This window comes from Vulpes lagopus, chromosome 8 (genome assembly GCF_018345385.1).
Source record: "Vulpes lagopus strain Blue_001 chromosome 8, ASM1834538v1, whole genome shotgun sequence".
NCBI lineage: Eukaryota > Metazoa > Chordata > Mammalia > Carnivora > Canidae > Vulpes > Vulpes lagopus.
The window spans coordinates 8,225,938-8,249,919 of record NC_054831.1 but is presented as its reverse complement, the minus strand read 5'-3'; the positions used below and the strand labels follow the sequence as shown (position 1 = coordinate 8,249,919).

Sequence of the window (23,982 nt, the reverse complement as noted above, 5' to 3'; positions counted from 1 at the left end):
TTTTTTGTTTCTCAAGTCTATTTTAATACATGTTTAATATGGCATTGTTTGTAGTGACAAAAACAAAACAAACAATAAGTGGAACATTGAATATCCCTAAAGTTGGCAGTGATTTGACCTGTAAGTAGGATTAAAAGCCTCTAAGTGAGGTTAAAAGAGAGTGGGATTGGAGGCGGATTTTTCTATAAACACCACTATAGTGTTTGGCTTGGTACAAAGTGCATATTATTTTTATATTCAAAGAGAAAATCTTAAAAAAGAAAAAAATCAGGATAATAAAGTGATTTTCATTGCTTTTGTTCTCTTGTAACATCTGACTAGGCAGCTTTAAGCACCCCTGGGAGTTTGGGGAGAGCCCACTCATTTTTTCATGGAGTATTCCTTGGAGCAGAGTTGCAATGAACCAAGAAGGGTGGTGGACAGCTTGGGAAATACTTGAGTAGTGTGTTGCTTAACTTCAGTTTGGACTAATTTTTATTTTATTTTATTTTATTTTATTTTATTTTTATTTTTATTTTAAATTTTATTTATGTATTTGTTTTAGAGAGAGTGTGCCTTTGAGCCCGAGGTGGGGAGAGGGTAGAGCAGAGGGAGAGGGACAAGCAGACTTCACACAGAGCCCAGCACAGGGCTCATCTCAGGACCCTGAGATCAGGGACTGAGCTGAAATCAAGAGTTGGATGCTTAACCAACTGAGCCATGCAGGCACCCCTATTTGGGCTAATTTTTACTTGTTTATTTATTTTAATTTTTTAATTTTTAAAAAAATGTATTCGTTTGAGAGAGAGCATGAATGGGGAGAGGGGTAGGAGGGAGAGGGACAGGGAGCCTGATGTGGGGCTCGATACCAGGACCCAGGATCATGACCTGAGCTGAAAGTAGATGCTTAACTGACTGAGCCACCCAGGCACCCCTGTTTGAACTAAATTTTAAATCATATATGATTATGATAAGAGAATACTGCTGGATAAAAAACTTTACAAATCTGTTGATTTTGTGTGAGTACAGTGATTTAAGATTAATGCACTGCTTTTACTGTTTAACATGGTGTCTCTTCTTCTGTTCCCCTCCTCCATCTCCAGGCTTCAACCATGTTAAGAGCCTCCTTGGCACCTGGGTAAGTACTTGCTCTTAGGATTTGTTATGGAGAACAGCTCTAGGTAAAACTAGAATTCAAAGTAACTTTCATAAACACTTAACAGCCTAGCTTAGAGTAGTACCTTTGATTTACTGGAGCTCCACGTGGATATTAAAGGAAAGACCAGTCATTATAAGTGACACTGTTAAACTAGAAGTATCTTTTAGTATTAATTCTATTTATTTTGGAGAGATAGCATCAAAAGGAAAAAAATGTTAAATTGTACCTGTGTGTTCTATTCTCTAGAGATTAATCTTTCATCGTAGGGCAGTCAACAGAGTGTTGCAGTGTCTAAATGTTATGTTCTCTGCTGGCTCACATGTGAGCAGGGCCACAGGGTAGCTTTGTGCATGCCTGAGCATTCCTATCCTAATCAATGAGGTTGTCACCTTTGTGGATGTCTGATGTTCAGGAACTTCATCAGGTAAATATGTTGCAATAACAAGGAAGCTGAGAACCTTCGGCAGAGGCATGAGGACAGGGTGAATTCTGGTGACCCTCTGTGGGGTTCACTGGGTGCTGTTAGATTACTCACGGCCTACTTCCTTCCTCAGTCCTGCCGGAGTCTGACACTGACCCATGAGCACAGACTGCCTGGGTTAAAATCCCACCTCTGCTGCCAGCTCTGTGACCTGGGCCACTTATGTAACTTCTCTGTCTCAGTTCCTTCACTTATAAAGACAATAATAACTTTCTTATAGGATTGTTTTGAGGATAAAAATGAGTTAATGTGTCCAAAGCACTTAGGGCAGTGCTGGGGACTTTAGATAAACTCTCTGAGTGTTTGCTAATGTTATTCCCAGGGGTATAAGAGGCAAGGTCCCCTGCCAAGAGTGAGGGGGTGGGTAGTCAGTGAAGGGGCTTCAGAGGACAAAGGAGAAGGTATGACTCAGTCTTTTTGGAAAATGGGAGAGTGGCTGGGCCACAGAAACGTGGGGCTGCTCAGCAGCTCAGCTGGCAGTAAGGTTAGCTGCTCATGTTGCCATTATGGACAAGAAACTATGGCCCACGTTTGATAGCTTTTCTTTCCTCCAGAAGAAGCATCCCAGCTATAGAACAATTTCAGACTTGGCTTTCCAAATGGAGCTCTTTTTTTTTTTTTTTTAAAGATTTTATTTATTTATTCATGAGAGACCCAGAGAGAGAGGCAGAGGCACAGGCAGAGGGAGAAGCAGGCTCCATGCAGGGAGCCCAATGTGGGACTCAATCCCAGGACTCCAGGATCATGCCCTGGGCCAAAGGCAGGCGCCAAACCACTGAGCCACCCAGGTGTCCCAGAACTTTCTTATCTAGAATAAGACCTGGTTTAAATTTTAAATTGAAATAGATTATCTCTCGGGCAGCCAGCATGGCTCAGCGGTTTAGCACCACCTTCAGCCCGGGATGTGATTCTGGGGTTCTGGGATCGAATCCCACATTGGGCTCCCTGCATGGAGCCTGCTTCTTCCTCTGCCTGTGTCTCTGCCTCTCTCTATCTCTCATGAATAAATAAAATCTTAAAAAAATAAATTATTAAATTTTAAATTGAAAAATCTTTTTTTTATTGAAATAATTTCAGAGCTGCAAATATTGTACACAGGATTCCCCTATGCCCTTCACCCAGATGCCTGGTGTTGATATTTTGTGTAAGCCTGGTACAGTTATCAAAATCAGTTAGAAATCAGTTAGAAAATCAGTGCTGATATCATATCACATAATGTACAGGCCTTCCTCACATTTTCCCAGTTGTTCCATTGTGTCCTTTATCTGGTCCAGCATTCAGTGCAGGATCACATGTTGACATGGTTGTCGTGTCTATGTTTCCTTTTATGTGAAATCATTCTTCAGTCTCTGTCTTTCATGGCCTTGATGCTTTTGAAGAATATTGGCCAGTTATTTGGAATTGGAATTTTTAAGGTATCTGTGTTCGTTTTCAAAAACAGTAGTATCTACCTCAGGGAAATAAGTGTCAAAATAATCAGTGTGCACATGTTTGAGGCGCTGCTGTTTAATGTACAGGACAGGTGAATCGCCTCCCAGTAGTGTTTACTGAGATCTCATCTGATGCCGTCTCTAGCCTTTTTCCCTGGGCCTTCTGAGAAGATCTCATTTTGTCTTTTAAAAACTAACATTAAGAAAACTAGCATGTAATATTTCTTTATAATGTAAAACATGCTTATTACAGAAAAGTTGAACGCTATAGGCACATACGAAGAAAATTTTCAGTATCCTCACTGCTGCCCCCCAGAGGTCTCACCTCCATCTCTCTTCCGCCGTTTAAAACTAATGACATAAGTGAAATGAGTGAAGGAGACTGGGAGGTACAAATTTCCACTTGTAAAATAAAAACTCCTGGGATGCAGTGGACAGCATGGGAGCTATAGTCAATAGCACTGTATTACAAATTTAAAAGTTGCTGGGAAAGTAAATCTTAAATTGTCCTCCCAAGAAAGAAAACGTGGAAACTTTGTATGGTGACAGAGGGTAAAGAGACTCAGTGCAGTGACCACTTCGCACTGCATACAGGTGTCAAGTCATTATGCTGTACACCTGTGACTAATGTAATATATCTCAGTTACACGTCAATGAAAAACAAAAGAACCTTTCATCATTTTTTTTAAGATTTTATTTTTTAAGGTAATCTGTACCTCCAATATGGGCCTCGAACTCAGAACCCTGAGATCAAGAGTCAAATGCTCTACCCACTGAGCCACCTGGGTGCCCCAGGAACCCTTTATCTTGCATCATTTCACCCATGTCCTCGTGAGCCTATTTAGTATTGTACCAGGAGTATTGATCTTAACATTAATATTCCCTGCAGAGTGTCAAAAAAACCAGATTGTTGTTTTGCTTTTGTTTTTCACTTGTTTTATGCTGAAATGACTATAGATTCACAGGAAGTTAAACCCCCAGCACATCAGCGGTGACATCTTCCATGACGAAGAAGTTAACATGGGGACAGCGCTGTTAACTAGACCACAGGCCTTGCTCCCTTTTCATTGATTCTTCCGTGCACTCCAGTTCCCTCCTGTTGAACAAAACAAACTGTGAAGACCAGGCAGTTCAGTGCTGCCCCATGAGGGAGCAGTCCAGTCCACAAACCTGCAATTCCAAACATGAAAGCAAGTCTTCAGTCACTAATCATAACCATATCCCAAACACATACACCACACCACAGTTGTGGGAATACATGTGTGGGATAGATGCATGAGTGTGGTATGTGTGTGTGTGATGTGAGGTATATATGTGAGGCTGTGTGTGTGTGTGTGTGTGTGTGTGTGTGAGTTACTAGTTATGTAAGGCATCCCTGGAGGGCTCCACTCAAGTCCTCTTGAGGAGGTTTTTTTTTTTTTTTTAAAGTATTTATTTATTCATGAGAGATACAGAGAGAAAGAGAGAGGCAGAGACACAGGCAGAGGGAGAACCAGGCTCCATGCAGGGAGCCTGATGTGGGACTCGATCCCGGGTCTCCAGGATGACATCCTGAGCTGAAGGCACTAAACCGCTGAGCCACTCCCTCTTGAGGAGTGTTTGCAAATTTTCTTCTTGCTACTCTCTCCAGAGTTTGAACCCTCCCTACTTCCTGATACATCCTTTACTGCCCTTGGGGGGATCAACTGTGTACCTCCTCTTCATGGTTTCCTAACACTGGTCTGCCCTTAGCGTCCCCTCAGTTGGTCCCTCGGACTTAAGAGGGCCAGCAGCTTCAGGTTTTGGGGAAGAGCTCTTGCTGCCTGCTGGTCTTCGGGCTTTGCTCCAGGTTCTAAATAGGACTTTGGCCATGTGGCAAGTTCTGGTGCCTCCAAGGTGATTCCATTCCCGTTGGATGGAGCCCTGGCCCAATGTGAGCACAGTGCTTTCTAAACCTGGTTAGGCATGGGCTCCTGATTTTGGGAAAGGTGTTAAACAAAATCCCAGTACCTCCAGAAGGAAAGGCACAGCGGAGCTCACTAACACTAGGGGGTGGGCAGCCTGGAAAGCCCTCTCTGTGGAAGCCTGTACTTAGTTCTAGGAGTAGAGAAAACAGCGGAGCTGCTGCTGGTGTCCCAGGACTCAGGAGGTCTAATGGATGTGCCCTTTTGCCCTTTCTCTCTCTTTGAACTTGTGTTGCTGAATAGGAAACTGAAGGATGTCCCATTGCTGCCTTCCTTGGATTATGAGAAGCTGAAGAAGGATTTGATTTTGGGGAGTGACCGCTTGAAAGCCTTCTTGTTGCAGGCTCTGCGCTGGGTACGTACCTTTCCCTTGAAGTTAAGGGGAAAAAAAGGCCATGTTGGTCTTTTTGGCTGGCTACCTTGCTTGTATCTTGTAACCTATCTACAAAATCCTTCTTCGTGCTGCCTGCCAACACCAAGAGCTAAAGTTAAAAAAAAAAAAAGCTTCTAAAGACAGCCCTGGCCTCTTTATAAAAACCCTTGTGTTGCCACTGCCTTCCCTTGGTCGTTTGATATTGTGCCATTTCAAGCCCATCCCTGTGGTCAGTTGTGAGCCACACTCCCAGCCAGCAGGGCTGGTGTGTGATAGCCCAGAGTCATCCCCACATGACAGCTTCATGAAGACATCCGCATTCAGGTGTGACCACGGGGCCACTTGAGCAGATAGCAAGGGTGGGCATGACAAACCAGTCTTTGAGGGAAATCAAACCTCATCTGAATTATTGCTTTTCTTCCAACTCTTCAGACTGGTCCCAGTTAAGCCAGTGGTTCTCAAGATTTTTAGTTCTCAGACCTGTTTACACTCAGAAATTACTGAGAACCATAGAGGCTTTAGTTTATGTGAATTTTATCTACCAATATTTATCTACCAGTATTAGAAATGAAAACTGAGAACATTTTAAATATTAATTCATGTGAGGTAGTCATGAAGCTAGAACATACATACCATAAATATATATTTTTTAAGATATAAAAAATAACTATTTTCCAAACAAACTTAGTAAGAAAAGCAACATTGTTTTACATATTGGCAAATTTCTTTAATGTCTGGCCTGATGGAGGACAGCTGGATTCTCATATCTGTTTCCCCATTTGATTTGTCACAGTGTAACACTTTGTATAGCCTCAGGGAAGTTGACCATGGAAAAGATAAATCAGGGCCCCCTGGCTGACTCAATCGATGGAGCATACAACTCTTGATCTCAGGGTCATGAGCTTGAGCCCCATGCTGGGCATAGAGATTACTTAAAAAAAAAATAAAATCTTAAAAAACAAGATAAATCATATCTTAGTATTATTATGAAAATAATCATGATCTTGCAGACTCCCTGAAAAGGAATTGGGGACCCCTAGAATTCCCCAGACTACACTTTGTGATCTGCAGCACTAGGCCAACACTAGTTGGCTCTTTTACTGGATGATCCATTCCAACGTAGCTTGTAATAGTGTCAGAGCCCTTCACGGATCCCTGAATTTCAGGGTATGTTGGCGTCAAAATGCCTTTGAGCAATTTCCCCATCTCTGTAGAAAAAGGTCTCCTTGCTTGCATTTCTGATGGTTGATAGGCTTCCTGGAATATGGTCCCAAGGAATACCCTGGGGATGCGTCTCACATCAGCAGAAAGAGTCCTGGGGTCAGTTGGTGATGCCTGCCTCAGTTAACTAGGCTGGGTGGGCAGCATGAGTCATCTCGGGGGACCATCCCAGCCCCGCACCTGGCCTGTCTCTGCTCAGGTTAGCCGACTCATTCTCTGGCTCCCAGTTTGTCCACCCAGCACTTCCTCTCAGCCCATGCTACTGAGCATCTTGGTGAGACAGGCTATTCCTTTGCTGAGTGAATCATGTTGTCACAGAATCACCAGAAAAAATAAACAGGTGTCCAAAAATCTTGTCTGTGTCCCCCTCCAGCTTCTCACGCCTCCACCTCATTCCAGCATCTGGGCCCCAGCTTCAGTGAACTGGACAGAAGGACGGCAGCCCCCACATGTGGCACTTCTTGACACACCTTCTCCCCTCAGGGCTCCTGGCTTGGCCGCTGGGGATCCAGTCTGTCAGCAACACCCTGCCTCTGGAGGCCACCACCTTTCACTCTGGGGGTGGTCTGCTGCTCTTGTCTTCTTGCCATGTTGTTCTTTACACCTCCAGCTCCTCCTCGGCCAGAAGTGGGGCCTGCCATCTCAGGCATCGTTAGTAGGATTTTCCTGGAAAAGCAAGGACATTTGCTCACTTTAGTTATGTCACTTTCTCATAATTCACACCTGTGCATGCTCATATGCACACACACATTTTACACACTCCCCATACAAAATTTTTTTTCTAGCTCTAGGGACATTAAGTAAATTCTTCCTTAACACAAGAGACTTAGGACTTTCAAAATCTATAAAATACAACTTCACCTACTCCTTACACATAAACACACACACACACACACACACACACAGTATTGCTGCATCAGGCCCTGTCGTATAAAGTCTAATTTTTTTTTAAATTTTTTTTAAATTTTTATTTATTTATGATAGTCACACACACAGAGAGAGAGAGAGAGGCAGAGACACAGGCAGAGGGAGAAGCAGGCTCCATGCACCGGGAGCCCGACGTGGGATTCGATCCCGGGTCTCCAGGATCGCGCTCTGGGCCAAAGGCAGGCGCCAAACCGCTGCGCCACCCAGGGATCCCCATAAAGTCTAATTTATTGGCAGTGCATTTGCTTCAAGTCTTCCACAACCTGCCTTGTGTCCACGCCCCATTGAGCTCCACCACATGCACCATGTATTTTCATGCCTTCCTGACCCATAACACACTGCTGCTCCCGCCCCCCCACCCCCCACTCCCCACTATGCTCGTATTCCCCTATGCTGGCTAATAGTCTGCTCATCCTTCAGGGGCCAGCTCTTGAGCCCTTTCCTGTGAGAAAACCTCACTAGATGTTGGTGACCGGCCTCTCCCTTATTTGTACACTTACAGTCTGGGCATTTTACCACTTCTCTGGAGATTTCATGTGTGTAAGTTGACTCCTACATCACCCATTAGGCAGTATGACATCGTAATTTTTTGTTAGTTGACTGGTTGCCTGGGTAACCATTTCCTCCCAACCCCCCACCGCCCAATGGTATATTATTTACTTTGGTTAAATGTGTAGTTACTGCTACTGTCATTTAAAAGATAGTGCTATATGAACATTTTTCTCCATATTAAGATGTGGGTCTATTACTTTTCTTTTTCTTCATTTTAGCGCTTGACCACATCCCATCCTGGAGAGCAGAGGGAGACCGTTCTGGAAGCCTACATTGGCAACGACCTCCTGGATTGTCACAGCCACAGCCAGGTCCGTGAGAAATGGGCCAGAGCCCAGCCACGGCCTTCATGTCAAGGGGATGATCTTATATGGTATTTTCAGCCTAGCAACCGTATATCAGCCTTGACCTTCTGTTAGCTGGTGAGATCTGCTATTTGCCCCAGACATTGGCCCCCTTTTCACCTCTAATAGAGTCCGAAAACAGATTAGAACTGCTTGATTGAACTCTGGCGCTCTTTGCTGTCATCTTTCCTTTTCCCCAAATCCCAACTCTTTCCCTCACTCCACTGCTTAACCATGAGTCCTGTAAGTCCAGCATGACTTATGACAGGCAAGGCAGGTGAGCTAATTCAATTATTTTTCATCTTGGCTCTATTTTTCATCTGATTTAAGATATGTTAACACTATATTTATATACAGCTTTGGACCAGATAGGTGGGAAAAGTATGAGATTTGGAATGAGATTAAGTTTTCAAAACTCAACGCTACTGCCTATGAGCCAGATAACCTAAAGTAAGTTACTGGGTCTCAGGGTGCTTCCCATCTCTGAGAAGGAGCCATTACGTACCTCCTGAGGTTGTGGGGATGATTGTGTTTGGTCACATGTGGGAAGTACTTAACCCAGTGCCCAGCACAGAGTAGCCAATACCTGGTGGTTCCCCTCCCCACTCCTCCCCCGCCTTACCTGTTATCAGTACCAGGCTTTGCTAGACAGGAGGAGGAGCAAGATCTTGAACGTGGCATATATATAGACACTGCATTTCATTATCTCCACTCAATATTTATCTAAAATGATCTTATTTAGATCATTTGCTTCCCTACTCTTAAGCTTCACAGTGTGTACATCGGGTGAAATATCAATACCCCTTAGGATCGCTGATGAAACAGCACCCAGCAGTGACTAATCACATGTTAACTTATCATGCACATAAGCAGTAACGTTCAAGAATTTGGGGTTGCCTGTTTATTCTTTGAAAGTAGTCTTACTGTCCCCATGAGACAGTTGTGTGTTAAGTTTGTAAAATGGTCTCTCAAATTTTTTGCTTATTTCCTTTTACTTTTGTTTCTGCTTATATTTGTCATGGCACAGAAACCGACTTATCAGGCATGAAGCAGCTGAAAAATATATTGTGACTTTGCAAACTCAAATTCAAAGAGTAAATTCTATATTGAATCTTTCTGAAACTATCTTATTTCATTTAATCTGAGATGCATTTTTCTCCCCTATTTTAGGATTCTGGGAAAATGGAGCATATATAATAGTTGATGGCCTGTTGTAGTTTATTTGGCTTCTTTTCTTTCTTGGTTGTATATATAAAAAATAACGTGTCCTCTAATGAAAGACATCTTCGGTTTTGTGATTTGTTACAATGCTGTGATCTCTGTAGCCACTGAAGACATGTTATTTCTTCCCCATGTCATTATATTTAATTGATGTGATTTATTTTAAGTAAGGAATGAGCTGGAGCTATCTTAAGATGTCAGAGAATCTGAGACTCCTGGGTGGCTCAGTGGTTGAGTGTCTGCCTTGGGCTCAGGGTGTGATCCTGGGGTCCTGGATCGAGTCCTGCATCAGGCTCCCCATAGGGAGTCTGCTTCTCCCTCTGCCTGTGTCTCTGCCTCCCTCTCTATGTCTCTTATGAATAAATATATTAAATCTTTAAAAAAAAAAAAAGGTCAGAGAACCTGCAGAGCAGGAAATCTCCTCGTCCAACATGGATGCCCTGTCACCATGATACCAAGATAAAATGGCTCTTTCAGCCAAGAAATTGAACTCGTTGTTTAGTGAGTTCTCCTAGCTGAGCTGTTCTCAGAGTTTAGCGTGCAACAGTCTTATCACTTGGAAAGCTCATTAAAACACAGATTACTGGGCCCTTGTGCTTTCTGTTTAGTAAATCTGGAATGGGGCCTGAGAATTTGCATTTGCAACAAGTTTTCATGTGATGCTACTGCTGATGGTCCAGAACCACACTTTTGAGCATTACTGTTTTTCCTTCTCTTGTTGGTGGAACATGTCTTGTAGTTAATAACTTTCAGAGAAAGGATGGGTGAGAAGTAGATTTTTTGAAATTATATATGTCTGAAAATGTCCTTATTTTTTGTACATAATTCTGGGTTGTACATAATTTTCCTTTATTATTTGGAAGACCTTGCTCCATTGCCTTTTAGGTTCCAGAGTTGCTGTTGAGAAGTCCAAACCCATTCTAATTCCTGATCTTTTGTATATGGCCTGGTGTTCTCTCCCTAGAAGCCTGTTGAGTCTTTTCTTTTCTTTTTAATATTTTATTTATTTATTTGAGAGAAAGAGCATGCACAAGCAGGGGGAGGGGGAGAGGGAGAGAGAGAAGCTGACTCCCCACTGAGCAGACAGCCTGACTTTGGAGCTCCATCCCAGGACCTCGAAATCATGACATGAGCTGAGGGCAGGCTCCTAACCCACTGATCCACCTGGGTGCCCCTTGATTCACCATTTTGAGTGCATTGTGAGTCCTTTCCGTCTGACAAGTGCAGTTCTGGGAACTTTCCTTGATTTTATTTTGTTGATAATTTCCTCTCTGTATTCTCGTTTCTCTCTGAATGTCGGACATCTTGAACTGGTTCTCCAATTCTGTCTTTTCTCTCATATTTTCCATATTTTTCTTCTTGCTCTACTTTCTGGGAGATCTCCTTATCTTTATTTTCCAACCTTCCTGTCCAGTTTTTCACTCCCCCTTTTTATGGTAACCTGGTATTTCATGGATACAGTACAGCCTCTTGAGTCTCTGAGCTGCTATGAATGACATGTTTTTGCTTATCTCTGGTCTTCTTCTCCCTGCACAGGCCCGTTTCCTTCAGGTTGCCCTCCCTCCCCCACATTTATTTTGAACTTATCTCCCATATTGGGAACTTGCCTCAGGTTTCCGGTAGACCATGGTTATCTCATAATGTTCTAAGGGGGAGGGAATGAAAGCTAGTTAGAAATTCTGAGTATGAGGGTAGGGCCTGTCCACGCAGAGCTCCACTGAGGGTGATCCAAGTAGGCTCTTTATTAGGAACCTCTGATGTAGAGGACTCTGGTTCTTTTCTCTTGGGTTGGTCATTTTCCTTTGAGAAGAGTCTTATCTCCTCCCTAGAGGATGAGGATCTGGGAGCCAAGTAGGAGAAGAGGAAAGGGGTACTCTCTGTGCAGCGTTCATTCTACCTTCAGGCACTGCTCCCTTTCCCCATTTGGGCGTGGAAGCCCTGCTCACTTGTGCCAGGTATCCCCTCTGTTACAGGATCTGTGTCCCCTTAGCGCCCGTAGTTCTTGGTCACGCCACTTCAAAGAATGAAGAGGTAGATCAGACCAAGAGTAGTGGGCAGCAAAGTCTATTGAGCAGGAGTATAAACCTCCCAGAGAGGGGAGGGGGGCCCAAGTGGGTTGCCCCCAGAGTTTCTAAATTTAAAGGATTTTATGAGCTCTTTTACAGAACTCTCTTAAGCAATCAGGGTGTGCTGAGTCACACCAGTCAGAGCTTTGATCATGTATCTGTCTGCCTATTAGGGTTAATGCCTCTGTGCTGATGGTCTTTTTTTTTTGCTGACACTTGGGGGCTTATGTCTTCGCTGCCCCTTGCCCAGGATAGAGACAAATGGTTTGTGGTTAATCGTCTTATTTTAGGACATTTTGCAGAAGTCATTTTTGCAAAGGCTGCAAAACAGAATGCAAGTGTGGTCCTATCTAAGCTGTAAAACAGGATGTTAGTGCTGTTTTAGCCATCCTGCTTCCATATTTTCTTGTTGGGGACCCTGGCCCTGACCACCTACCTGTCCAACTACTAACACATCCAGAGACCTTTTGTGTTACCCTCGCAAGGAAACACCCCCAGACCGATGGTGGGAATACGCAGGAGGACAGTTGTGGAGGAACAACAAGAGTGGAATCCAGCTGCTGCTTTAACAGCTTGTATTCATTCTTTATTTTTTTTTCCTTTTGAGGATTAAGTGCCGCAAATTGGGTAATTCCTCATTGCCTGTTGCTGCCTTCAAGACTTGGCATTCTTGGTTCTGCTAAGTCTTTTACCACCCTATATTCCTGATTCCAAAATTATGTTGTTACATTTCTTCTGCTGTCTCTCTGTCCTTCAGAATTTAAATCTTTTTTTTAAAAAATCCATTCACTGTAGTTTTACTGTGGTTTGCAGGGAGCAAAATTAGATGCGTCTATTGGACCTATCATTAACCTGGAAAAACATGAGCAACAATAATAGCAAACAGCATTGCCTCCCTTGTGCCAGCCACTGGCTAGGTGCTCAGTATAATTCAGTCTTTCAGTTTAGAAGTCTGAATAACTGATTTTTGTTAACTCTCATAAAAAATCCGTTGGAAATTGAGACTTCCAAATGAAGTGTTGACTTTAGTCTGTTTATTTCACCTCTAATAAATTCGCACAGAGGCAGAGAACAGCAGACCCATAGAGGAGATATATGTTTGGCTGTTTTCTTTAACCTCATCATTTTCCTCTTTGGATGTGTCTCCCCAGAGGACTGTGCTCCAGCTGCTGCATTCAAAGAGCGAGGTAGTACGGCAGTACATGGCCCGGCTCATCAATGCTTTTGCATCCCTGGCAGGAGGTAAATCATTAGCTTTTCTTCAAAGAGAACAGCTAGGTCTTATTTAAGGCATTTTGTTCCTCTGAAAGCAGACATTCTTCTTCAGGTTTCTTAAAGACACTGTATATTTCCTCAAGAGATCCCTGAGCAGTGCATCGAAGGGGTCTTTTGCAAATTGGTTGTTGTCATACTGCTTAGTTTATGTCAGAGCAAATTTTGATGGTTTTAGAGTTTATTCCATAAGCCTTCTTATTTTATTTTAAAGCTTTCTGGTTTTGTTAACAGTACTAGTTAGCTTGTTTTCAAGTATATAACAGGTGATGCATTTTCTATAATTTTTGGCTTAAGGCAAAATAAGGTTAGTGAAATAATCAAAGCTGATCCCCAAAGCACTGCACCATTTCCTTCAAAAGAGTACAACCTCTTGGGACACTTGGCTGGCCAGGTCGGTGGAATGTGTGACTCTTGATCTCTTGGGATTGTGAGTTTAAGCCCCACAGTGGGTATAGAAATTACTTAAAAATAAAATCTCAAACAAAAAAAAAGTAGATAACCAAGAAGATCTGAATTCCAAAGATAATACATATCAAAGCTGAATTCAAAATGATTTTATGGAGTATCATTATCTTCTATAAGTTCTACTTTGTTTCAGCTTTTTAAATGTAAATAAAGGGAGTTTTCAAATTATGAATATACGATACTCCAAAAGTTGGTTCACTCATTCATGTGCTTATTCTTCCATCCATTTAGCAGACATTTATTATGAGTGAGGGTGCATGCATTAACATTATCAAGACACACGTCCACAACAGGCTAGTGATAACTCAGGGCTTCTTGTAGGGTCGCAGCTATGGTTCCCAACTCCTCCAAGCCACAGGGTGTGTCTAGAAGGAGCAAGGAGTGTGGCCAGAAAGTACTACTGCTTGGCTGCCTCTATTATAAAGACTAAGGGACCCAAAACATTAGAGATTCCTTATTCTCTTTCTCCTGGTAGATCTGACAAGGCTCCCCACAAAAGCATAGTGATGAATTAGTTTAAATATTTTTTGTTTATTTATTTATTTTAGAGCGAGTGTGTATATATGTGAGCAGGGATGGGGCATAGGGCGAGAGAGAGAGAAGCAGACTCTCTCCTAAGTGCAGAGCCCAACTCTGGGCTCGATCTCACAACTTTGAGATCATGACCTGCACTGAAATCAAGAGCCAGAGACGTAACCAGCTGAACCACCCCGGTGCCCCATGATGAATTATGTTTTTATTATAAGTAGAGTGGTTTTCTCTTCATTAGATAGTTGATTGAATAAAACCAACTTTGCAGAAGTAATATGTTTTAAGTTTTTTAGAACCTAAAATTACCCAAGCTCTACATGTGTTACATGCACAGTTTTCCTAGAAAATGGTTTTGGGCAGACCGGGTGGCTCAGCGGTTTAGCGCTGCCTTCAGCCCAGGGCGTGATTCTGGAGACCCGGGATTGAGTCCCACGTCGGGCTCCTTGCATGGAGCCTGCTTCTCCCTCTGCCTGTGTCTCTGCCTCTCTCTCTCTCTCTCTCTGTGTCTCTCATGAATAAATAAATAAAATATTAAAAAAAAAAAAAGAAAGTGGTTTTGGAACATACACTTAACAAGATAAATTCTTTCACTTGTGCATCTCTGGTTATATTACTAGGTCGCCTCTACCTGGCCCAGAGCACAAAGGTGCTGCGGATGCTGGAGGAAAGGCTGAAGGAGGAGGATGAGGACATCGTCACCCGTGAGAACGTTCTCGGGGCCTTGCAGAAGTTCAGCCTCAGGTGCTGACCAGGCAGGAGGTCACAGTGGCTCCTGTGAAACCAAATAGGGCTTCTTTGAGAACCGCTTAGTCCCTGTGGCAGTCCAAGATCCAGATGACATTTTCTGTTAATGTTTTGGAGAGGTTAGGTGATTTTCCAAGATAGAACTAGAAAGCTTATCTTGAATCCTCAACACCCTCCTGCTCCAGCTGCTGCGGAAGGAGGAAGCTCTGTCATGGTCTTCTCATGAACACAGCTGGTGCTGGCCAGAGGCTGGATTGTGTTTCAGGCCACGTGCATGGTATAGAGACGAGCGCATGAATAAAACCTGATAGAGCTCACTGCCTGCAATTGGCTCACTGCCTGTAAATAAATGGCCACAGTGGGTGTGGTGGGTAGCTCTGTGGAAAACAGGGTGGGGGACTCCTGCTTCTTTGTCCACCCTGTGGTTCGTGGTCTCCATCTGGACCATGTCAGGACTTGGATCTTGTATCCACCTAGAGCTTTGTTTTCATTAATAGCTTTATTGAAGTGTACGCTCATAGCACAAAATGCACCCCTTTTAAGTGTGCCGTTCAGTGATTTTTTTAGTAGATTTACAGAGTTGTACAACCATCACCACAAGCTAATTTTAGAACATTTCCATCCCCACACAAAGAAGCCTCATGCCCATTTCCTGTCCTCATTCCAGTCCCAAGTAACCACGGATTTGCTTTTCGTAGTGTGGACATTTTTAGATAAATGGACATTTTTAGATAAATGCAATCATATAATATGTGTTCTGTTGTGACTGGCTTCTCTCGCCCAGCATAGTGTTTTTGAGGTTCATTCAAGTTGTAGCCTGTGTCAGGACTTTGTTCCTTCGTAATGCTGAAGAATGCACCGTTCTATGGATAGACCATGTTTGGTTTATCTGTTCATCAGTTGATGGACATCTGGATTGTTTCTACTTTGGGGCTATCACAGATAATTGTGTTCTGAACATTTGCCTACAAGTCTTTGTGTGGACCTGGAGTCGGTCCGTGTCTAGGAGTAGAATAGCTGAGTCATATGACATTCTTCCAGCATGTGGGTTCCTTCTGGAGCACCTCACTTTCTCTTTGCCTTACTAAGAATTCTAGTACCTTGAGTCCTCAACTTTTTCTGACCATCAGTCCTCTTCTGGACATACTTTTCTTCCTGTCCAATGTGGTTAACATTCGATTGACTCTCGATAACCCAAAGCCTGCAAAGTGACTTACTCTAAATGTGCACTTTTAGTGAAGGAAAGTGGTAGGTGTTTGTTTCCTGTTTTTTGCTGAGTCCCTGCCAATGAAAAGTTCTTGTTCTAACTATGTGAACTGTAAATAGTAAATTCCAGAGTTATTTTTCCTCAGATCATATGAACACTTGGTTTCTGTTTATAATTTACCTTGATGTTGACCATATTTGGAAAATTTTTGGAAACTTGGTAACTATAGTAAGATATAATGAAGACATGCTTCCTCCTGGTAATACAGATATTTACTGCCAGTTTTTTCTGTGCTTCAAATAGTAATAAGCTATTCTGTTCTGGAAATATGCTTAATGTTTTCACCATTTGCTAGGGTCTGTGCAATGAATGTAGAAAATAGTTAGGATTACCAAGAGAATGTAGCCTTCATTGTATTCTAGTAAATTTAACTGATGAGGTGAGTGTGGTGTTTCAGAAAAGCACAAACTAGCACTTGGCTGGCTTGGTGGGTGGAGCATATGATTCTTGATCTCAGGTTGTGTGAGTCTGAGCCCCATGATGTGTGTAGAGATTACTTAAAAATATAAAATCTTAAAACATATATATATATATATATATATATATATATATATATATATATATAGCATAAACAGATACTGTTCTGGGTGGGAGTCCTACCATAACCTGTTGATTAGGAGATGTGAGTGATGGTTCCCCCATGGTCTTTTGATGTTCAAAGAATTCTTCTCTGGTGATATCATCATGCCTAATCTTATCAATTCTTGCAGGGCAGGGAGGAGCAGATAGAGAAGGAGAGAGAATCTTAAATAGACTTCACGCTGTGTGTAGAGCCAGACATGAGGCTTGATCTCACAATCCCGAGATCACGACCTGAGCTGAAATCAAGAGTCAGATGCTAAAAAAAAAAAAAAAAGTCAGACGCTGCACTGAACTGAGCCACCCAAATGCTCCTAATCTAATCAATTCTTAAAGCTGGCATGAAGACATTCACCATAACACATTTTGATGAGTGTTAGATTTTGTAAGAATTATACCTGGACTTTGATGGAATATAATTCTGTGTAAATTGTATTGCCCACATCATTGAACTATTCGTACTTTACAGAGACCTGAATCAAAATGAAATTGAGCTGGTTTTTGGCTTTTCTTCGTTTTTACACAGCTCAAAAGTGCCTAGCCAGACTAGAGTTTACTAAAAATCTATTTGTCGATGAACGATTTCTATGGCTATCTCCTGGGTGAAGTGAACCAAAAGCTATCAGTAAATATTTATTAAATATTTGAAGTAATTCTCTGCTAACTTTAAATATTGAAAAAGAAACTTTCAAAGTAGAAGGCCTCCTGACTGCCTTATCTCCCTCTAAATCCTTAGGGATACCCGCAAAAGGTAAAGAATTTATTTCAATTGTGTGAGTCTAACAACAAAATATTCTTCAGAGTCTATACCTTCTGCAGTTTGTCTTGTCTTTTTTTCTTAAGATTTATTTATTTATTTGAGAGAGAGCAGAAGGAGAGGGAGAGAGTCCTCAAGCAGACTCCCCACTGAGCACAGAGCCCGATGGGGGTGCTCGATCCCAGGACCCTGAGATCATGGTCTAAGCCTAAACCCAAGAGTTGTATGCTCATCCGACTGAGCCACCCAAGCACCCTATTTGTCTTTTCTGATCAGCATGCACATCACCATGTACTCTTACAGGGAAGGTTTCTTGCCAGATTTGTTAACCTGTAGGCTTTTGCCTCCTAGGCGCCCGCTGCAGACGGCAATGATTCGAGATGGCCTCATCTTCTGGCTGATTGATATTCTGAAGGAACCTGACTGCCTGTCAGACTATACGCTGGAGTACTCGGTGGCTTTGCTCATGAACCTCTGCCTCAGGAGCGCAGGTCTCAGAATCCCCTGTCCCCGTGCCCTCAGGCTTTGGTGTGGGGCAGGGGAAGAGAGCCTGGTCCTCAAGCCTTGATGACCACCCAGCCTGACATGGTTTGCCTTTAGTCTTTCTCATAGAAAACTGAAACAGGGGCAGCCCCGGTGGCACAGCGGTTTGGTGCTGCCTGCAGCCCGGGGTGTGGTCCTGGAGACCTGGAATCGAGTCCCACGTCGGGCTCCCTGCGTGGAGCCTGCTTCTCTCTCTGCCTCTCTCTCTCTCTCTCTCTCTGTGTCTCTATGAATAAATAAATAAAATCTTTAACAAAAAAAAAAAAAGAAAGAAAACTGAAACAGAAGTAGAGTGTAAAACATTTTCAACTAGTAATACAGTTGTTGAATCCCTGAAGCCAGATACCATTCTGGCCTTGGAAAGAGCATTTTATATGTATGCAGTGTCTGAATTAAGAGGAAATTAAAACAGTTTACATTTTTCTTCATCTTCATCTTCGAAGTTAGGAAGAATTATGATCCATTCTGTCCAAAGACAGAGAAATATGTTTCCAAAATTCTACAAGGATAAGTAAGTTGGTGGCAGAGCAAAGATGTTAGACTGTGCTCCCTTCTCCTAACCACAGCAGTCTCTCCCACTTCACTCCCTGGAGATGAGATACTCATGTGCACATCTCATTTGATCAATAAAGGTAGTGATAGCAGCTTTTCTACAGATTTCATCCCATTTAATTGATCTGTTACCTAGACTGGAAGAAGTGTCTTTATTTTATTTATTTTTTTAAGATTATTTATTTATTTATTTCTGAGAATACACAGAGAGGAGAGAGAGAAGCAGAGACACAGGCAGAGGGAGAAGCAGGCGCCATGCAAGGAGCCTGATGTGGGACTCGATCCCGGGTCTCTAGGATCAGGCCCTGGGCCAAAGGTGGCGCTAAACTACTTGAGCCACCAGGGCTGCCCAAGAAGTGTCTTTAGAAGAGGTGCCAAGTGCAGCCTGTGGCTGATACCAGTCTGAGCAGCCCCAGTTTTGGGAGAAGGTTATATGAATAAATAGCTCAGGGGTATATGTTAGAAGCTTTTTTGCCCTTGGATGCTTTGTAATCTGAACCACTCATGTGCTGTTTACTGAGCAAATGTGATTCCAGTCTTCTCTTAAAAAACAGCATATGCAAAGCAAATATCCTAACTTTAAAACATTTTTCAGATTCTAATCAGCTTTTTTTTAATATCATCAATTTATTTGCTGTGATTGTTATGATGTTTGGATTGGCGAAACATCTGTATGATTTTTATGATGATGGTCTGCACACCTGGGAGGCAGAACATAGCTCTCTAATCTATTGTGTTTTTGCTGTCATGAATAGCTCTCTGTTCTCTGCACCATCATTTACTGAGTACCTGGAGTGCACAACCTATACTGAGTTACTTCATTCTGCATCACCTTTTGAAATAGGTATTAATAGTCCTTAAGGAACCCCAGGAGGAGGAAACTGGGGCCCAGATTGGTTAAGTGACTCACCCAGGGTCATGCAGTTCATAAGCAGAGGAGCCAAGATTTGCATTCAGGTCTGCCCGACTTGAAACTGTGTGCTTCAGAGTTTAAACATGTCACATTTTGTTTCGTTGTTTTTTCTCAAGGGAAGAACATGTGTGCCAAGGTGGCAGGCCTGGTGTTGAAAGTTCTTTCGGACCTACTTGGCCATGAGAACCATGAGGTACTGGGCCAGCGCTGCTAGCCTTGGGCTTGGGGGAGGGCTTGTGAGTGAAGTTCATTCCTCCAAATACTGGAACTGGGAAGCTGGAGTTGATCCCCGACTCCTCATTTCCTACTGCCCTGCCTCCACGGGTCTGTGCCAGCTCCCTCCCAGGCCTTCTCCTCCTGTCACCCACCCTTCTTCATTCTTTCCCCACGTCCACTCTCACCATGGTGGTTCGTGGCCTGAAAATTTAGTTAACATTTTGTGTTGCATGTATAAATGTATAATTGTGTAAATTGTATTGCACTCTAGATCTTATTCTTTTCTTGCCTTTTCACTATCCTTTTAGAACTTTTCTGTGTTGCTTTGTATACATCTCATTCCTTAACTCTCGCTACTGCAGAACAGCCCATGTTTGCAGCCCTCCCACCCAGATCCCCAGGCCTGTCCACCTCAGTGCCTCCAGCTCTCAATCGCCACAGCAGGCCTCAGGACACCACCATACTGGCCCCCTAATGGTCCCTGGGGTACAGACATACTCGTCACTGCTGGCTCACCCCGTGTTTCAGTCTCAGGTCGGAGTCCTGCCACTCTGTCCTACAGCATGGCTGTACCAGCTCCTACTCTCCTCCATGGCCTCCCCAACACTGGTGTGATTTTCTGTCATCTAACCTATGGGCTGCAAGCCCTTTTAAAATAAAGTAGAGGTCTTGATAAACTAACAGAAACTTCTAAACAGTGTGAGTATCCTTTCACCGGTTTTCTACAGATGCTTACACAGAAACCATGGCATCACTTTGCACCTGAAGCCAAAGCCCCAACCAAAACCTGATCTCGTTAGCCAGATCAGGTGCAGGGGTATCTTAGCAGGACAGCACTGAGTACTGCTGGGTCAGATTGAGGCACTTAGTATTCCTGCATCTGGTCCCATTTCAAGCAGCTCCCCTTCTGTTCATTTCTCTCACATCTTCCATCCCTCTGGCACCCACCAGCTGAGTGCCCCGGGCTGCTTCAGCAAGTGAAGAGTTGGTGGTTAGTACAGTGTGTGCCATGCTTTTTATATTTTAAAATCAAGAGCTCTTAACTTCTTCTAGACTCTGTTCTCCATTTTATTCAATTAAGGCAGTTGAAGCCTGTGGGAAATATATTCTGTCTCTAATAGTAAATGTTGGTTTCAAGTGTTGGAACCAGTATGTTACAGACTAGACCAGAGGACTTAAATCTTGTTATAATTGTTACAAATATATTTGCCTTGAAGGTGAGCTAGAAAATCTACCTGTACACATGTTAGAACCTAGAAATGCATTCACTACATAAATAAATGCTACATACATCAGTCTTGTGTGAGATAATCATGATCTTGAAGGATGAAACCCAGGAGCCATAAACGGAAAGATGCACATATTTGACTCTGAACATTAAATTTCTTTTTATGTAGAAAGAGGAATAAGAGTCAGTGGACAAATGATACCCGGAGAAAAAATTTGCATCACAGGATAAAGGTGTAATACTCTTTATATATGAAGAGCTCCTATTAATTAATAAGTGAAAGAAGAAAAGGATAAAGTACACGTGGGCAGTTTACAGAACAGTAAATCCTGATGACCTGTAGACAAAGGCAAGATGTTTAGTTTTGCCAGTAGTCCAGAAAATTAAAGTAAGAACAACAATAAGATGAATTTTTCTTTACCCATCAGATTGGCAAAAATTAAAGGGTAATAAAGTCCAGTGCTGGGAAAGAACGGTGGGAATAGGCCCTCCTCCATTGCCATGGAAAGTGGAGCATAAAGTGTGCTCCAAAGGGAGCTCTCATTTATCAAGTACCTGCCATATACCATGTCCTGGGTGGCTTGATGTTGGGGTTACCTATGTACATAAAACATGGGCCCAGTTCTTGAAGAGCTCACAACAGGGGAGACTTAAGTATAAATAAAAAATATATACTGAATCCAGTGTGGTAGTGGAGGGATATACAGGGAGCAGAGCAGAGTGTGGTGTGTGGCAAGGGGCCCCGTAAGTACTGTGGGATTGATCTGTACAGTGTAGTCTACATGGTGGCAGGCAGGAAGGAGCAGGGGGACATGATAGTGAGGCCAAACCTTGAAGGGCCATGTGTGCTGTTCCAAGGAGTTAGGACTTTCCAGGTGGACTCTAGAGAAGATTTCCAAGGTAGGAAGAGGGATGATTTGGCCCATGTTGCAGAATTTTGGCAATGATATGATTATTGAACTAAAGAGTGAACATCAGAGACAGAGACCCTTTTGGAGATTCAGTGTCACCCAGGTCACAGACCATATCTGAACAAGGACAGTGACGGTGTGTGTGGGAAAGAAGAGTTCCTATCAAAAGCAGCTTAGCAGCTCATCACTGGAAAGCAAAAGCAAGAGCATTCAATAACGACTCCAGTGGTTCTAGTCTGATGATCAGCATGATATTAGTTAAGCAGTGAAACACAGGAGTGAGCTTTAGGAGCCAATAATGAACTTGGCTTTGAACTCTTAGTTGTAGCTGTCACTAGGACATGTGAATGGAGATATCTGTCATTTGGAAACACGCATCCTGGAGCTCAGGAAGATGGCACTCACTCTCCTCGGTAGCCAGGTTATTCTTGAGTAGGGTGTTTGATCGTTGAGTTGTACAGTATTTGAGAACTTGCACATGACTGTTCTTTCTCCCCTTAAAGATACAGCCGTATGTGAATGGAGCTCTGTACAGCATCCTCTCTATTCCATCCATTCGTGAGGAAGCAAGAGCAATGGTAAGAAAATGTGCTTGAGAAATTTATAAGCTTCCGTCAGTGCCACGGTTCAGAAGCTATTAGAGCAAGGAGTTCTCAGACTATGCTCTGTGCACCTTGGGCTCCATGGCTTGCACATGTGAACTCCCTGAAATTGTATGCCAAGCACACATTTGCAGTTTTCTGGGGAGAGAATCTGTAGCTTTTATCAGATTCTCAAAGGATCCCTAACTCCTAAATCTTAAGAACTTCAGTGTTAGAGGGATACCCGAGTGGCTCAGGCAGTTGAGCATCTGACTCTTGATGTCGGCTCAGGTCATGATCTCAAGGTTGTGAGACTGCGCTCCACATTGGGCTCCACGCTGGGTGTGGGGATTCTCTCTCCCCTCTCCCCTTCGCTCACGCTCTCTCTCTCTAACAACAAAAAGAAAAAAACTAATGTTAGAAAGTTCCCAGCAGGCTTATTTTTAGAAAGTTAGAAATATTTTTTAAGATTTTATTTATTTATGAGAGACAGAGAGAGGCAGAGACACAGGCAGAGGGAGGAGCAGGCTCCATGCAGGGAGCCCAATGTGGAACTCCATACCGGGACTCCAGGATCATGCCCTGGGCCAAAGGCAGAAGCTAACCACTGAGACACCCAGGGATCCCCTAGAGACATTTTTTTAATGGCTTATTTTAATTTGGAGGCTTTTGGGAAAGCCTATGGATTTCATAGTAGAGGGAGCTTAAATGGCGAAATGGAAAAAGCCACCACTGAAATGCACTCCCAGGATTCCCAGAGGGCCTGTGGTACAGTGAGAGCTGATGCATGCAGACCAGACACAGCCTGCAGGTGCTCAGCAGCCAAAGGAGGCAGAATCCCTCCTAAAGATGACAAAACTGGTACCTGGTTTGGCTGGCAAAGAGTAAATGCAATATTTAATGTGTTTAGTGTTTGTATTGGGAGTGTAAAACAAGCTCCAGGTGATTAGCATCTTTTGAGACAAGTGTTTCTAGATCTAATCAGCAAAAGCACTGAAGTTTTGTCCTTTTTCCTGTAACATGAAACTAGGTTAACAGTGTACATATTAAATGCTAAGATGAAGAGATTAAATATTTCCAGTCAAAAACTGGCCAAGTTCAGTTTGAGACCAATGAAACATGTTTCTCCACTTAATTTTGCTTCCTTAGAAGAATTGCTAAATCTCCTATTAATCATCTAAAATTGTATCAGCAGTTATGCCAGAGATAAAAACTTAATTAGGAGCCCCTCTGTGTGGTCATAGTAAACAATGGAACTTAATTGCCTATTTCTTTAAAAAATAAAATAAAATCTGCTATTTTAATACAGAATGGAGGAACTAAACTTGATTAACCTCTGCATTATGGTCATTCCAGTGAGAGGAATTGTCAACCAGAGCAGAAACAAGGAAAAAGACATGTAGGCTGAAGAGAAAGAATGAGCAGAGGTGGTATGGATCAAGTAGCATGAAAGGCAGCATGGAGGAAGGACACCCAGGGCAAGGGGCGGAAAAGAGAGGAGGGAACAGCAGTAAAGGGACAGAGCATGGGTGGGGAGGAAAGACTCACAGTTGTAGGATGTGAGAGTGTGACCCTTAGAGATCATCCAGGCCATAGAGAAAAAATATGGAGGAAAGGGACCGTGCCTCAGAGACCTGGGGGGAACGATACCCAGAGGTCTCACACTTATGTACCTGGAGTTCAAGGAAAGGAGAATATGGCATAATAAGAACTCTGTGTTTGCA

The 23,982-nt window shown here is 43.0% G+C and overlaps 1 protein-coding gene across 2 annotated transcripts in view; it reads left to right on the top strand.

Annotated features, from left to right (window-relative positions):
• Window positions 1-23,982, top strand: part of ARMC9 (armadillo repeat containing 9) — a 151,194-nt gene that overhangs the window by 49,731 nt on the left and 77,481 nt on the right. For both annotated transcript variants that reach the window (XM_041767944.1, XM_041767945.1), the window contains exons 10-17: window positions 1,083-1,117; window positions 5,236-5,347; window positions 8,284-8,376; window positions 12,848-12,938; window positions 14,585-14,708; window positions 17,666-17,805; window positions 19,439-19,515; window positions 22,181-22,255. In XM_041767944.1, coding sequence (XP_041623878.1) covers window positions 1,083-1,117; window positions 5,236-5,347; window positions 8,284-8,376; window positions 12,848-12,938; window positions 14,585-14,708; window positions 17,666-17,805; window positions 19,439-19,515; window positions 22,181-22,255 — 747 coding nt within the window. The remainder of the gene's footprint in view (window positions 1-1,082; window positions 1,118-5,235; window positions 5,348-8,283; window positions 8,377-12,847; window positions 12,939-14,584; window positions 14,709-17,665; window positions 17,806-19,438; window positions 19,516-22,180; window positions 22,256-23,982) is intronic.